Here is a 15,726-nt window from a genome sequence, read left to right as displayed (position 1 = left end):
TTGATTATGGCGTGCCTTTGAAAGAAATTTACTTATTTGCCAACCCATCAAATGATTATCTAATCGTTCCTAAAGCTTCCATCACATTGCTTTTTATTTTTGTTCACATCTACCATCGTTACAAGACCTAGATACCGATTATGAAAAATGGAACCGCCCACACTCCCTAACAATTTTGAATCTCAAATTGCAAAGGACACTCACACTTGGATAAAAGGGCACCACCGACTTTTGAAAATTAACTTTTGACCAGCTGCATTTTCAAAAGGAAAAAGAATTTGTTTGAGAGTAACTCTTAAAAATTCGTTGCAATTTTGATTAAACCGTCACTAAAGGAAAAAGAATTATAGAAGTAATTCTTTGCTTTTGAAAATATCAAATTATCATTAGCGAAAAACAAGTGAGAGATTGATGGAACCCAAGAACCTTCTTGAACAACATGAATTAGCCCATTCATATCTTCTTGAGAAAAGAAATTGGATAAGGGAGCTTCTATTCATACCTCCAAAACTGGCATTTGGACATCTCCACTTAATACACCTCCAACTTACTTTTACAAATAACCGATATGTTATTTGCACCTCTCTAATTTTCCCACAATGCCCATTGTCTAATAAAATCTATAAAAGCCTCTCTCTTTTTTGAAGAGAATAACCTCGAAGTCCGCGCCCATGAATGTCGCCCACAACAAGCATGTGATCCATGAACTCAAGGACATGCGGTATATATAATTTCTGTAGTCAGAGCGTCTTTATACGCCTACATACTTTTCTATAGAGATGGTTCTCTTCTTCTCCGTCAAATCATTTCTTTCCTCTGCTAGATCTCTGATCTCTTCCTCTAGAACTTTTCATTTCTTTCCAAAAGTATGATCCAACTCTACTAGCTTCTCTTCAACCTTTCCTTTCTTTCCTCTGCTAGATCTCTGATCTCTTCCTCTAGAACCTTTCCTTTCTTTCCAAAAGTATGATCCAACTCTACTAGCTTCTCTTCAAGTTTCTGGTCAATAGCATTTAGCTTTTCTAACAGTGTGTCATCTTCCTCCTTCATGTCATTGAATTCTTCTTCATCATCATCATCATCATCAAAAGCTCAGATAATTTCTTTTTCTTTTTCAAATCCAACATCTTCTAAAAGATCAAATGAGAGCTACTGTTGTTCCTGAATGACTCCATAGTTAGCAGGATCATTTGGATCATAGGCTTCAGAGAAACAAAAATAATCCCATGAGATTTGATAGCTCAAAGCTATTTCTGACAAAAAAAAGTTTATGGGGTTTTGCCGTTTAAATTTGTTGGTAGGGGTGTATGGAACTTTGAAACCCAAACAACATCACCATAATTCATCGAATTATATTCTCAGTCAGCTTCTCTATGTGGGATCATTTCTAGATTTTCATTCTTTTATTGACGTTACAAAAAAAAAAAATCAAAGCAAGAGGAAGACGAGGGGAAATTAAGTTTATTTTCTCCCCAAAAAATCTTGGCATCCAATCAAGAAATGTCAATAAACGAAACAAAAACCACATAATTTCTTCAAGTTGAAGACTACTACTGTTCATAGAGGTAAGAAGAGATTTTTTTTTTCTTTCTCATTTTTTGTGTCTTTATTGGTAATTTAACATGAGTTGACAAAGTCAACTATCACGTGAAAAAAAAAAAAAAAAGAGTCTAAATCCTAATTTTAGAGGTTTGAATAGAACCTCTCATTAGATAAACCTTCTTTTGAACACAGAAAGAAGAGATATGGTGAAAGAAGATCCTCTTGTCTGAAACTCCGAAGTAGTCGGAAATTAACTATCAACTTACCTTTTCATAAAATCCATGAAGAGATCGACCGTACTCATCGCATAGCCAAATTCACCCAATTTTCAGTATAACCAAGACATATCATCAGCCTATCATAAGCTCATCAACTCTATGGCTTGGAATTATAAGTCTATCATAATTAAGCCTTAATTTTGAAACTGGTCCATTCAATGAAAAAAAAAAAGAAAAAAAAGTGAATTGTATCGATCATGGGAATTGGGAAAGCTTAAATGACATGGTGAGTTGTAAAATTGAAATCCATCCTTTGGGTGCCCTAACCACTGGCCCTCCTTTCTTTTTCTCATCTCAACTGTTTTATAGTTATATACTTGCAGAAATCTAATGCTTTTCTTACCCATGCAGGAGCCTGTGAAGGTTCACTTGCCTGTTCAACATGTCATGTGATTTTAATGGTACATTGTAACCATTTATCCTTATAAAATTCTTCTTTTGAGCTTCATTTGCTTTTCTTTGAACTGAGAAGCCAACTGCAAAATCATATTTTAGGACGTGGAATATTACAACAAATTAGAAGACCCAACTGATGAGGAAAATGATATGTTGGACTTGGCATTTGGACTTACAGAAACGTAGGTTGACGAAGTTTAAGGTCCAATTTTCTTGCATTCGATCCACACAGTTCAGACTAAAATTTATATTTGCCATGTTGTAGGTCTCGTCTGGGTTGCCAAGTCATTGCAAGCCCTGAACTTGATGGAGTTCGTTTAGCTATTATTAGAAAAGATGTTGGACAGAAGCAAGAAATACCATAACATGACCATCGTCTTCCTTCATTAGTTTTATAATACTTTGTTTGATGCCTCTTAAGTTGGATTATAAATTGTCTCTTTTGCTGTTGTAAAATGCTGGTTGGCAAGTTTTTGCTGTTGTAATCTGTTGGTTCTTCTATTCCCTTTATGTCAATAAGGAGTTCCGTAAAACTTCTCAGATTTACCCCATCAATCCTAGATGTTCGTAAACCTAGCAGAGCTTGAAACCAAAGGAGACTCTTGATATTATTTGTAGGCTCAGATTACTTGGCCGTCAAGCAAGCAATCTATTAGAAATATCCTCATATTCTTCCTCGTTATGTGGAGATTAATTCCTTGGTCAGCATAATCCAACGTTCAGTTCAAGCAAACAAATTATTAACCCTGACGTTGGCTAAATTAAATCACATATATTGTCCCATATCTTACCAGAAAAAGAATATTTTGAGCTCAAACGTTACTCCAACTCTGGAGATTCGACCCGACTCACTCCATATTGCTTATTGAAAAGGCATACATTCCCTCCTTGGCCATTTTTGTCCGGGAAGCAAAACCTTGACGGTCCCCCTACACCACCCCAATTCTTAGCTGCAAACCCTAATTTCTTGGTGTCATGCCACAATCCAACCCTGAAGAGAAAATGCATCTTCTCCGGTGCACAGATTGAAGCTTGTCTATAAGGAGCTGCAAATTCAAAAATCCCCCAAAAAAGCTAATGGTAATAAAATTACCAAATTCTGGCCAATCCACCAATGTTTAGACCAATGGTTTATCAAACTGAATCCTGATTATGAACATTTTTGGAGATATCGGAATTTATGATCTTTCTCTGATATCAGAGGTGATAGTAACATGATTTTGAATTCCCTGCCGGATCAGCTAGTGTCACCTTGTTAGATATCCTAGCTGTTTCGTTTTCCAATTCATTTCCCTTCTTACTTCCCAGAAAAATATGGAAACATCTCCTTTGCTTAAATTTATAGGCAAACCAAAATACCAAATTAAGGTTGATATCGGTTATTCTTTAACGTTTTACTACAAAAGGATCACAAGCCACATAAGCATTTTAAACAGATATATTTGACGATGGACAAGCATTTCTAACACATATATTTGACTATGCATAAACATTTTAATAACTGCACGTGAGGAATAAGCATGAGCATTTTTCATCTACACATAATGGTATAATGAGTTCTACTTCCTTTTGAGTCTTCTTTTCCTTGACTCTACTGAAGCCAAACAATGTCCCAGGGTGCTTTGACTCTGCGAACTCACTATTTCTATTCCATTTGACCATTGGTACCTTTCACATTCCTGACCTGCAACCTTTTGGCTTGGGCAGCCATGCTCCTCAACTTTACCAACATTTGCAATGCAGCTGATTCTCTTGCTTCACTAGGACTGGAACACAGATCACCCTCACGTGAACACTTGAAGTCCAGACCTTCTACGGTTACATTAGCTTGGAATCCTCCTTCAACAACAAGAATATGATAATCAAATCAACAACTTTAGATAGTACACATATTAGAGAAGCAATATTCGATAACAATATCAGCTCAGTTTTACATTTTCTGAACAGTAAAACTGCCAATATTTAGCATCGAGTACAATGTAGGCAATATATTTTAGGTACAATGCATTAGACAAGAATAAGCTTAATAAAACGAAATGGTAGAGAAAAATTTGCTAAGATCATTTGGTAAACCATTTTGATTGGATAAATGATTTCAGCCAAAAAAATAAATAAATAAAATAAAATTCTAGTGAGCTAGCAAATTTCCAAATATGGCTATGGAGGTCATTGAATCAAATCTTACTGGTATATGGCGATGGTTGGGGCGGGGATAATAAAAGATGATAAAATTCCAAATATTATCGGCTAGGCAATTCAAAACTTTGTAATGTATCAAAATCCAAGTGGAAGTCAACAGGGGAAACAAATTGCTACTGGATCAAATTCTAAGTTGGAAGAACCTAGTTAGAATAATAGGAGGTGCCAAAACAGCTACTAGATGAGTGGTGCATTAACCCAATGTATATATTCTCTCATCAAAAAAATCATCTTTCTGAGATGACCTATAAATCTAACTGATCTTACCATCTGATAGAGATACACAATAAGTTGGTAACACCCAGCTGTTTTCGCAACATATGCCATCCAATTCCTGCAAAGTCGAAATAATTATAAGAATGCATCTGCATATAAATCTGTAGAATCCTATTCAAACAATAGTTTTTAGCCATATCAGAGATTTGGGTATTTTAAGATATATCAAGAGCCCAAGAGTCCAAGACCAAGATATTTTGCATGGAAGTTCCATTCAACAACAACAAATTATTTACCTCCTCCCCAATCCAGATTATACTACATAAACAAGTTATTCTGGAACAATGAAAAGAGAGTTTTAATTCTAGATTAACCCCAAAATCAGTGTGAATCAACTTAAAAGGAGTGGCAAGTGTGCTTATTCTACCTAAGGAAATAAAACAAGAGTGGTGAGGTTTGCCAAACTGACATGGTTCAAATTTCACACTCTAGAGGCCTCAAAAGTTGGAAACAGATCCTGGATAGGCTGCATAGACTTAAGGATGTCCAAGATGGTAATGCAACTGAATGGAGAGCCATAAAATTCACTTCTGAAATGCAACAGAATGGAGCCATAAAATCTAAAAGGTCATCTTATACATCCTCGCCGTTCCCTCCCTCTGGTTAGTCATCTTCTTCAATGAGTTTAAGGTCCAGAGAAACTACAACCAGGAGGGAAGATAGTTGCTGAGCAGTAGGGAGTTGGTAGGATGAAGCCATGACCCAGAACTGCACCACAGCCGCACCATGATCTCCAGATTGTAAAGGCACTAGTGGTACTCAAACATCTCCCTACCCTTGGTAGGACTACTTGTTACGTAAAAAGATGGAATTAAAGATGAACACATGCGGCATTGTTCATTCACCCACATGTGGCCTGACCAACCAAAATGATTGTCAAAAATCCACAATCCCACAAAACTTTGGCTTTCTCCCTCCAGCATAAGCGCACAAATTTCCACAGCACTATGCAAATCCATGATGAACCACAAATCAAATTACCCAGAAAAGTTCTTATTTCTTTTGAAGCAATATTTGGATTTGTTTGGACTAGAAAGAATTGAACCTTCGAGCTGTTTCAAATAGGATCTAAATATAATGCCTAATATGATAAAACTTCTGAATTTGAATTGGTTACGATGCTAAAAAAAAAAAAAAAAAATCACTATTGGATATCATATCTTACCTGGCATTGATTTTGCTTGTCAAGGATAGCCTCTGACAGCCTCTTCCTCTTGACAGATTTAGGAGGGCATTCCTCATCTAGCAGTGTATGAGTCCTTTCATTTCTTAGATATCCATCATTACAACCTTCTATAAGAGACTCAACGATTACTGCTGAGCCATCTTCACCACCTATGGTAATAAGAAAGCCAGATAACCAATTAGAAAATCATTGCAAAGGAGGAGCACCTACCAGTAAGGACACACTCCAGCAGTTGCAATTCCAGTCTTTACAAATCAATACAAAAGTGTTCAAGACAACAGTGTTTCACCACCATGAAGGTAACAAACAGTATCTCACAATGGAAACAAAAGATTTTCAGTACTCTGGATTCTCAACTGTAAACAGTCAGGATCAATTTATCACCTCTGATTGTTATAATGTTTTTTTTCCCTAATGTAGTCTATTAGTGTTAGATTCTATTTTTATTTTTTGAATTATTATTTGCCAACTTTGGTTAGCTTCTTAAACCACAATTGCGAACCCAGTGGAAAGTCAAATTTGATAGTCAGAAAAGAAATGAAGGTTGTAAAACTTTAAAGAGTATGCATTATCACAAAGTATGCATTCTGTATATATAGAAATATGAACTATAAGTTCCTTAAATAAGAAAGAGGAAAAATCACTAGATGATTTCAATGCGTCACACATGATCAAAGTAGTTTATAAGGAAACAAGGATGCCAAAGTCAATACCAAAGTCAATACCAAGAGGCTGAGTGACTTGTGGCACGCTGTCTGTGCAAGCCACTTGAAAAATAGACGTCATTGATGCATATTAATCAAAACCTAATGGCAGTATTCACGAATTTTAAACAATGATCCTTTTGAAATAAATTCCCACACCTAGGAATTAGTAGCCCTAATTGGAATGAAGTTAAGACCCTAAATATTGGAGAAATAACAATTAAAAGGCACTACAACCCAGTGTTACATTCATGGTCTCAGTTTTTAAGGTGCTACCTGCCACCATTATGGTGGGTTTAACAGACAAGAGCTGACATGATTGGATTCTTTCTTGTGCATTTGTAGATCTAGTACAAATATATAACATAGGAAATAAATACAATATCAGGAAGATAGGTGACTGTAACCAAAATACAAGAAAACTTGAAGCAAAAGATACCATTTATAATTGTCTGGATATCTTTTTCACACCGAGCAAGCTCATCCTCTATATTGCGCTTCTTAATAGACTGCATGGACAAGCAAATGAGGCCAAAAAGCAAGTTTTAATTCAAGAAAGTAACTAGTAAAGAAAATATGACCGTGGCAGAAGGTGGCCAAACTAAACTAAACCAAGCCAAACCAAAGCTAAATCAGGATGACAAAGAGATTATCAAAATAAATAAATAAATGAAGCAAAGCATTACCAGCTCATTCCTTTTTTTCATAAGAACTTTCAAAGCAGTTTCTGACAAGATGTGTTCTTTTGAAGCTATACTAATCTGTAGCCTGTCAGTAAGGGATGGACTTGTCCGGTTCACAGTCTCAACCTGCCCACCCAACAACAGACTATCAGATGATTAGAACTTTTTTTTTTTTAAACAAAGCTGCCGCATACTATATAGAACCTTATTGTAGCAGAGAAAGTAAAAACAAACTAATCTTCCTGAACATGCAGCTTCTGCAGCAGAAACAATAGTATAATATAATAACAGATATAACCTGCAATGTATATCTAAATGTTGTTGAATCTGAAATCATATCAATATAGTTATTCTACATGACCAGGATCCATTTCAAGCATTATGGGGGCCTGTAATACAGATTCACTAGATTGTGTAACATTACAACTCAGACAGCATAATTTGCAACTCCTTAGTTGGTGTGTGTGTGTGTGTACACTGATTCAAGAAGGCATAGCTTTATTTGTTTTTATCATTCTTGTTTCCTAGAAAACCTGTACTTACAAATATGTTCACTGAGCCTTAGAGTTCCACTATCTTAATGCATAAAGTGTATGCACAAAGACCATAATCGATGATCATGTGATTTAGATTTATACCAGATGCAGACAGAATAAATTTTCATTTAAGCAAATGGCTTTCTATGGAGCTAACCAAACATTTTCATTGTGATGCAGACAATCTCTACTAAGAGACTTGATTACAGAAACTCTACTTGGCTTATAATTTTTTATAAGCAAAAAAAATAAACTTGCACAAGATTCAAACAATACTATACAAGTTGAGATTCTCTTTTAAATTTGGAAAAATTGAGATTTTGCAATTTCAAGTTCCAACATCCAAGTAGAAGAGCTTGTTTCTTTCCAAGGAAAAAAAAAAAAAGAACAAACAAACAAATAGAAGAGAGCAGCAGGGCGGTAAGAGCCTCAAAATTTCAAAAGCTGCATAATCATGAGTTGGGTCTCTCTGTCTTTTTTTTTTTTTTCTTTTGGAAAAAAAAAAATTTCTATAAGAAAGCAAAGACAGATTGTACAAGATGCAGAAAACTAGTCCCACTTCAACCAAAGCTAAAGAGCAATAAAATCCTCACAAAATCTCCATCAAGCTAAAGCACTATGGAATTATCCATCTTCACTACAGACGACTTCCTGACTACAAAGTAACGGACAGCTGCTTTCTGATCTAAATAAATAGGCAAAAGAGAGGTTATTCTGCAACAAGTAATTATTAAAGCAAGCAAAATCAAATTCTGGACTTTTCCTGAAACTCCACCATTTCTGGCCGGTTATCATCATCAAACTAACTATTGCTAACATCATACATCCCCAGACTGTTTTAGCTTTCTACCCCATCCACTAGTATCCTACCAGATAACTATTACCATACTAGAAGTGTAAATAAACTACTTCATTTTTATGTTATTCCATAAATTCACAAACCCCAACTACATCCACAGGAATAATTTAGCAGCCTTGTGAACCTCAAACTGCTACATATGGTTAGTCCGATATCTCACAGAACATAAAAACAAAGTTAATTCTAAAGCACAGCTCAATAACCAAGAAATCTATGCGAACAACAGACTCACGAATGAGATGTAGAAATGAAAAATGTTTGACAATGATGTAGTTGAAGCGGTAAAGAACTCCAAAGTTTTACCTTCGTATTACTTACTGAGCCATTTAGTTCAGAGCGAATGGAGGTAATCTTTTTTTGCTGGTTGACAACTTGAATGGTGCTTGAAATTTTCTCACAGCTTTCTACATTCTGCAAGGGAACCATGGAAGAGTCATCCATGCACAATTTCTGAGGCCCATTGGAAGCTTCAGCCGGACTTGTATTTTTATATACAGTGGTATCTTTCTGCTTATATGATTGAGGCGTAGAACTGCTTATGTTGTTCCCAATATCCTTTATCCTGACGCAATTTACATGAAACAACTTGTCTTGGGTTTTGGGCTTTTCACTTTCGATACAGGAATGCATGTCATCTTGGTGGCTGACAACTTGAACGGGACTTGGAATTTTCTTACAATTTTTTTCCTTCTTCGAGGCTACCATGGAAGACTCCTCCAACTCCATTTCCTGAGTCCCATTGAAAGCATGAGCCAGATCTATCTTGCAACATCCACTGCTATCTTTCTGCTCCCATGATTTGGGTTCAGAATTTTTTGTGTTGCTTCCAAGATCCTCTATCACAACATCAATTACATGAGACTTCTCTTGATTTTTGCAAATTCCTGGTTTGGAAGGTGTTTCGGTCCTTTTAGGGCTAGCCACATTTACATTTCCCGCTCCTAGCCTTGAATCTTTCAAACCATATGAGAATTCTCTCCTAAAAGACACATTAAATTTTAATGTCAGGTAAATGAAGGGACAGCTTTAAAAGATACATTAAAACTTATGTCAAAATCAAATAGAAAGGAATGTTTCACCGGTTAACATGTATATCTATGCACACAGCTCAGCTCCAAAAATTCATTAAAAAACATCAGTTTCATCAATTATTATCCTCGCATGTTTGGGATATTCAAAATCATCACTACCAGAAGTTAACACTCAGGTTGTTTGCAGCCCACGCAAAACAAAATGACAGGATGCTTACAAACCTAGAATAGACAATCTGAGTCAAGGTTCATATGGATGAGTTAATCAATCCCATACCAATAGGCATCTTGTGCATCAGAATTGAATTTCCCATAAAAAATATCCCAGTTATAAACAGACCAATGGGGCTACCAAAGTGATGTCCTACAATGTCAAAGGGGACAGCTAGGACCTGAATCGTTGGTTCAAAATCCAGAATTAAAATAACATGCCACTATAGGCAATGACGAGATTTTTTTTGGTTGAAAGGCAATGACATGGGTTACTCCTTGAAATTGAGAATAATAAAGACTACAAGCATAAGAATATTAATGAATGTGCTTTTAAATATCTTGGGAGCCTACATTTTGATACATAGCTACAGCACTGACTATTATGATATTATAAGTACCACAGCACTGATCTTCAGATTCCATCTTCACAATGCATATGCTAGAACATCTTGCATCCAATGACAAGGAATAATGAAGAAAAATGTAAGTAGCACACCTATGAAACCAGTCGGACAAAATCTCAGCATAAGGAAGCACATGGAAGTACTCAACAACTGTTGTAACTGTCCAGCCGCGGGAATTCTTTGTGACCAGAGGACCCTGGAGGCTACTCAAACAGCAAAGACATGACTTTAGCATAAAAAAGGTCACAGTGGATAGCAGTATATCATTGTTAAGCACTCAAAAACATATCCTAATATTTACAAACCGCATCGATATTACTTTTACAGAAAGATATACACTTTTATAATGATTTTATGATATATTGTGACACTATACAGTGACATATCAGTTTTCTAGTTATATATTCCATATTCTCTAAAATATTTTCATTAGAAAAATATACTCATCTTGATTTATCTAATCAATACTTTTCAGAAATGCAAGTTCATAACATTTTGTCGGTTTATTATTATCAAACAGTTGCCTTGACATGGTGGGCCTCTCTTCATCACTAGAATGTTGAACTCCTCATAAACTGAGACATAAAAGTTGCAAGAATTTGAACTAAGGATCTCACATCTTAGTACCCATGTTTAAGTGTTTAACATAAAGATTGTCCTCATTAAACGCGTGATTTAAAGTCCAACACTTTGAAGTTTATGGGACAATATGGAAACTGGTCAAAGTCAAGGGAAAATTGATGACCTCTACCCTACTAATAATGATGTATAATTAGAAAAAACTTGTGGCTAGATAAGGACGAGAAAACCAGTCATAGGTAGAAACAAGTATATAATCACATATACGAAAGAGATCATATACCTGTCAATAACATCTTTAATAGGAAGCTGAATATCACCCTTGCCTGATTGGGTACACTGAACTATAAAAAAACAAGCAGCTGCCTTTTCTTTACTATCCGAAAATACAACATGGCTTTCCAAAACAAGAAGATCATTTTGACTAATACCTATACCATTTACAAAAATCATATAAGTGTCAGCTAACTCTGTTAAACAAAGTAGAAGCAGAAGCAGGTATTAGAATACAAAGGACTTGGCCACCTAGACACAGCTGGATACAGTGCTTAAATTTGTAATATATGAGCCTTAAAGGTTCCGAGTCGGTTACATATGATTTGAAGTAAAGACGAACTGCTCAAAATCCTATGATATTTATGTTGAGAATTTATAGACAACCATAAATTCATAAATAAGCAACAATACCGCTGGTGAAATTTCCTTTTTTTTATATTTGGAATAGAAAACTAAAAGTTATTGTCAAAGATAAAAAATAAAGAACTGAACAAGCGGTTAACAACTGAGAGAATAGCAGAAGATAAAAAATATTCAATACAGCCTCCTAATCGAAAAGTGATAATGAACACAAATTCCCAACTACTTGGTAAAATATCAACTGTTCTTCCATTTCCCAAGTAGATAGTTGACAATATGATTATATGTTTAATCAAATCGAAATAATCAATAGTTTATGAAAAAATAGGGACTTCCAAAATGTATTTGATGGAACTAAATTTCTTTTTATTATAGTCCTATATATAAAGCCATACTCCACCAACATATCTTTAGACGAAATAAAGTCCAAGATTTACAGAAATGAAGCAATGCTATCATAAATTGCAATACCATATGAAATGAACCTCTCCACCTGTACAATTTCAACCTAGTATTACCATGTAACTTGATGGATGGCAGTCCCAGGCTTGCAGCAAAACAAAAGGCAGAACAGACAGGGAACTGTCCACCACATCAATTGGAAGCATAAACCCCTCCATGAGGTTCACACAATTAAAAGGATTAGAAAAAGTGCATACCTGTAGCCTCAGTAATTGCTGAATATGCCAGTTTTTGACAACTAGTTTCATCAATCCTTGGTTCTCCTCTTGAAGGTTTTCCAGTGACTCTTTTGTTTTTGTTTACATGTTTTAACCCCCTTGTGTCTTCTGAACTGTGATCTCTGACCTCCAAATTTTTATCAATCACTGACCAAACCCCCTGGGTCATGGAATTGGAACTGAATTGCAAATAGCAGTTCTCCTTCTTGGAGTCAACTAAAAGAACTGTAACTTTGGTAATTGGCCATCCCTCAGTGTTTGGAGCACCCATGGATGCATCTAAACTTGTAGATATTTGACATGCTTCCATTATTGTTCTTTCGGTAACTGAAAGTTGTTTCTCCTGATCAACCAATTCAGTATCACCTGACCTTTTCATAAATTTCATATGAGCCAGCAAGGCTGGTTTAAGATCCAAAACCAACTTGCAAAACGAATTAAAACAAAAAACCTCTAGCTTTGGACATTGCTTTCTGTGGTAGTAGTTGTATAGTAGCACAACAGCATGCACCTAAGAAACCAATTGATAAGCAAAACAAAGAATCAAAAGAGTGGTCGAGTACTGTTGCATGTTTTTTATATTTTTTTGTGCATGTTAATGTTATCACGTACAATCCCTCCAACGCACATTACCAACTCAATTTTGAAATGCAAGTTCTTAGTGTGCTTCCATCCAAGAGAGAAAGTTTCCAATATGATACGAAATTGTCAGTTACGTATTTACTTTTCTAGGTTCTGTCAGTTATTAACCTTTACAGTTGTTTGATCTTCAAGGGTATCTTTTCATCTATTAGATACAAATTTTTATTAACAAATGAAACAGAAAAACAGATATGACACAGAGGAGAAGTACTCTACTAGATTTACAAAGAACAAAGAATAACAGCAAAGACAAAAAAAACAACAAAATCTAAGTCACAGCTGCATTTCAATATGAAGAATGACCTAAAAAGAATAATCTTTAAGCTCCGTACGAGACCCAAACATCTAAAGAGATTCCGAAACCAGACCCTATCCTATAGTTGATCTGCATCCTCGCCCTAGCTTCCAGATATATTATTTTGATCCTCTCCATCCCAAACCACCAAAAGATAAAAAAGAAAAACAGCCACCAGCCCACCACTGCACATCTCCCTAAAATCATACCCCTTTTCTTGCCTCCACATCTCCCTAAAATCATACCCCTTTTCTTGCCTCCAAAGAACTTATATCTCTTGTAGGGCATTGCATGAGCCTGGATGATTCCAGTCAACATTCAACTCCCTAAATAGTGTTTTTCATAAAGCTAGAGCAACAAAACACTGAAGCAGCACATGATTCGAACTTCCAGCTGCTCTTTCACACATCACAGAGATAAAAGACACCAGAAAGGTAATCTTCTCTGAACCAAATCACACGTATTCAATCTCCCAGGACAATTCAATCCTCAAGCTTGATCAGACATTGATTCAAGCAATTATAGCCATATCATTCTTAAACTAAAATCATAGAAAATTTTTTAGTGGTTCAAAGATGATCAAAAATAAGAATTAGAGAAAAGCCAGCAAGTAAAAGAACACGGATACGTGTGTGTGTGAGAGAGAGAGATTACAAAGCTACAGACATTAACATCACCAAAATGGACTTATGAGAGGAATCCTACAATAATATTGTTCAAGAAACAAATTTAACACAAATGACAAGAGTATATCATGTTGATTAATTAAAGACAAAGAAAGCAGGAAATGTACCTGTTTTGCAACTGACTGTTGTTGAGAGAGTGATGGGGTATCCCGCAGAGAAGATTTTGCTGGAAGTATTGGGTCAACCAAGTGGTCCAAAAAAGCCTGAACGGCATCCTCGGTTGGACATATTGCATCCGAAGCAACCATGACCTCCAGATACCTGACCACTTGTGGGAAAGAAGAAAACAAACACTAGGTAAAATGCAGACGATGTAACTGCATAAACTCGGTAAAAAAAAGATAATATATCAAAAACTCAGCATTATCCAGCGAATGTAGATATAAAGGGTAAAAACAGAAAAACAGGTATTTCATTACATGAGACCAAGAGAAACTTTTAAACTGGGTGACATGTTTGTTTGACCTGTTTGATTACAACATAATTTCCAAGAATTCTTTTTCATCTGTTTTTTTCATAAACAGTAAGTAGCTTGGATCACTTGACTTGAAAATCTTACCTTTACAATCATTTGCTACAAAGTACAAAAAGAGAAAAGCAAAATGCAGACAAGGAAGGTTTGAGATTTTTACAGAAATATTATAGATACAAAAGTAAATCTAGCTACCAGAACGTACACCCTAGTAAACCTGACAATGTAGTAATGAAAAGTTTAAAGTTAGTACCAGGTCAAGGTGCAAACTGCGCAGAAAGAAAGAGAGAGACTGAAGATTTCTGGGTCAAACTGGAATTTGGGGCTTTTGTCGTGTTTCGCTTCAGAGTTCAGACTTTGAGAACGACGGCGCTACAGAGAGGGGCACGCACGTGTGTTTTGCCTTATTATTATTTTTTTGGGGAGGGGGGGGGGGGGGTCAACTTTGTTTATTTTTTAGGGTGGACTCATCTCTCACTCCAAGTCCAAGTACAAAAGAACGAGTCATCATTTTTTCTTTTCTTTTCTTTTTTCTTTTTTCAAAGGGCGGACTAAAATGTCCAAGACTCCACATTCCTCCTACATGGTGAATTTAGTTTGTATCAAAAAAAAAAAAAAAAATATACATGGTGAATTTAATTGTTTTTTTTTTTTTTTTCTTGCCTCAAATTTTAGGCATGTTTTCCATCGGAATAAAATTTTCAGTTTTAATTAGGCATTTTATTTATAGATCATATAATAAGATTATAATTAGGTGTTTGGCCTCTTCTCACCGCCAGCCTATCGTCTAGCGAATTGTAGAACATTAAAATGAGACTAAGATTCCTTAATCCTTATTGATATTAATCAACTTGCTGATTCTCATCAATAAAATCTCTATACCCCACACAACGCCATGCCAAATCAACGAGGACTTTGCACCTACTTAAGCGTTCAACCATTCTGACTATGAAAGATATTCTACTCCGAGTAAACGACTAACCATGGAGGCATAAGTCTCCAAAAAGTCGTTCCGGTTCATCTTTCAATATATATATTTTTTTTTTCAAAGCTCCTCCTAACAACACTAGTGGATTCCTTTCTTATCACGATTCCTTCACACCAAAAATTCGATATTTTTGATTGAAAAGCTTTGTAGGAAACTGAAAAACACTCATTATGACTGTAGATTGAGCAACATATTTGATTATGGCGCGCCTTTGAAAGAAATTTACTTATTTGCCAACCCATCAGATGATTATCAAATCGTTCCTGAAGCTTCCATCACATTGCTTTTTATTTTTGTTCAAGTCTACCATTGTTATTACAAGACCTAGATACCGATTATGAAATGTAATCGCCCACACTCCCTAACAATTTTGAATCTCAAATTGCAAAGGACACTCACACTTGGATAAAAGGGCACCACCGACTTTTGAAAATTAAGTTT

At 35.6% G+C, this 15,726-nt stretch overlaps 1 protein-coding gene across 5 annotated transcripts; it reads right to left on the bottom strand.

Annotated features, from left to right (window-relative positions):
* Window positions 1-3,529: 3,529 nt before the first annotated feature.
* On the bottom strand, window positions 3,530-14,698 carry LOC133712584 (uncharacterized). 5 transcript variants are annotated; one of them, XM_062138693.1, is made up of 12 exons: window positions 14,551-14,698; window positions 13,933-14,093; window positions 12,654-12,713; window positions 12,182-12,545; window positions 11,170-11,317; window positions 10,400-10,510; window positions 8,963-9,638; window positions 7,268-7,390; window positions 7,021-7,090; window positions 5,857-6,026; window positions 4,683-4,749; window positions 3,530-4,055 (listed from the first exon to the last, which is right to left on the bottom strand). In XM_062138693.1, the coding sequence occupies exons 2-12, from the start codon at window positions 14,071-14,073 to the stop codon at window positions 3,862-3,864; spliced, it is 2,124 nt and encodes a 707-aa protein (XP_061994677.1). In that variant the 5' UTR covers window positions 14,074-14,093; window positions 14,551-14,698; the 3' UTR covers window positions 3,530-3,861. The 5 variants fall into 5 exon arrangements, with proteins under 5 accessions (XP_061994677.1, XP_061994674.1, XP_061994676.1 ...); XM_062138690.1 differs by having other exon boundaries at window positions 12,182-12,713; XM_062138692.1 differs by having other exon boundaries at window positions 8,978-9,638; window positions 12,182-12,713.
* Between the last annotated feature and the right edge of the window lie 1,028 nt (window positions 14,699-15,726).

This window comes from Rosa rugosa, chromosome 5, assembly GCF_958449725.1.
Source record: "Rosa rugosa chromosome 5, drRosRugo1.1, whole genome shotgun sequence".
Taxonomy (NCBI): Eukaryota; Viridiplantae; Streptophyta; class Magnoliopsida; order Rosales; family Rosaceae; genus Rosa; species Rosa rugosa.
The sequence above is the reverse complement of the archived record's forward strand: the minus strand, read 5'-3'. Positions and strand labels throughout refer to the sequence as shown.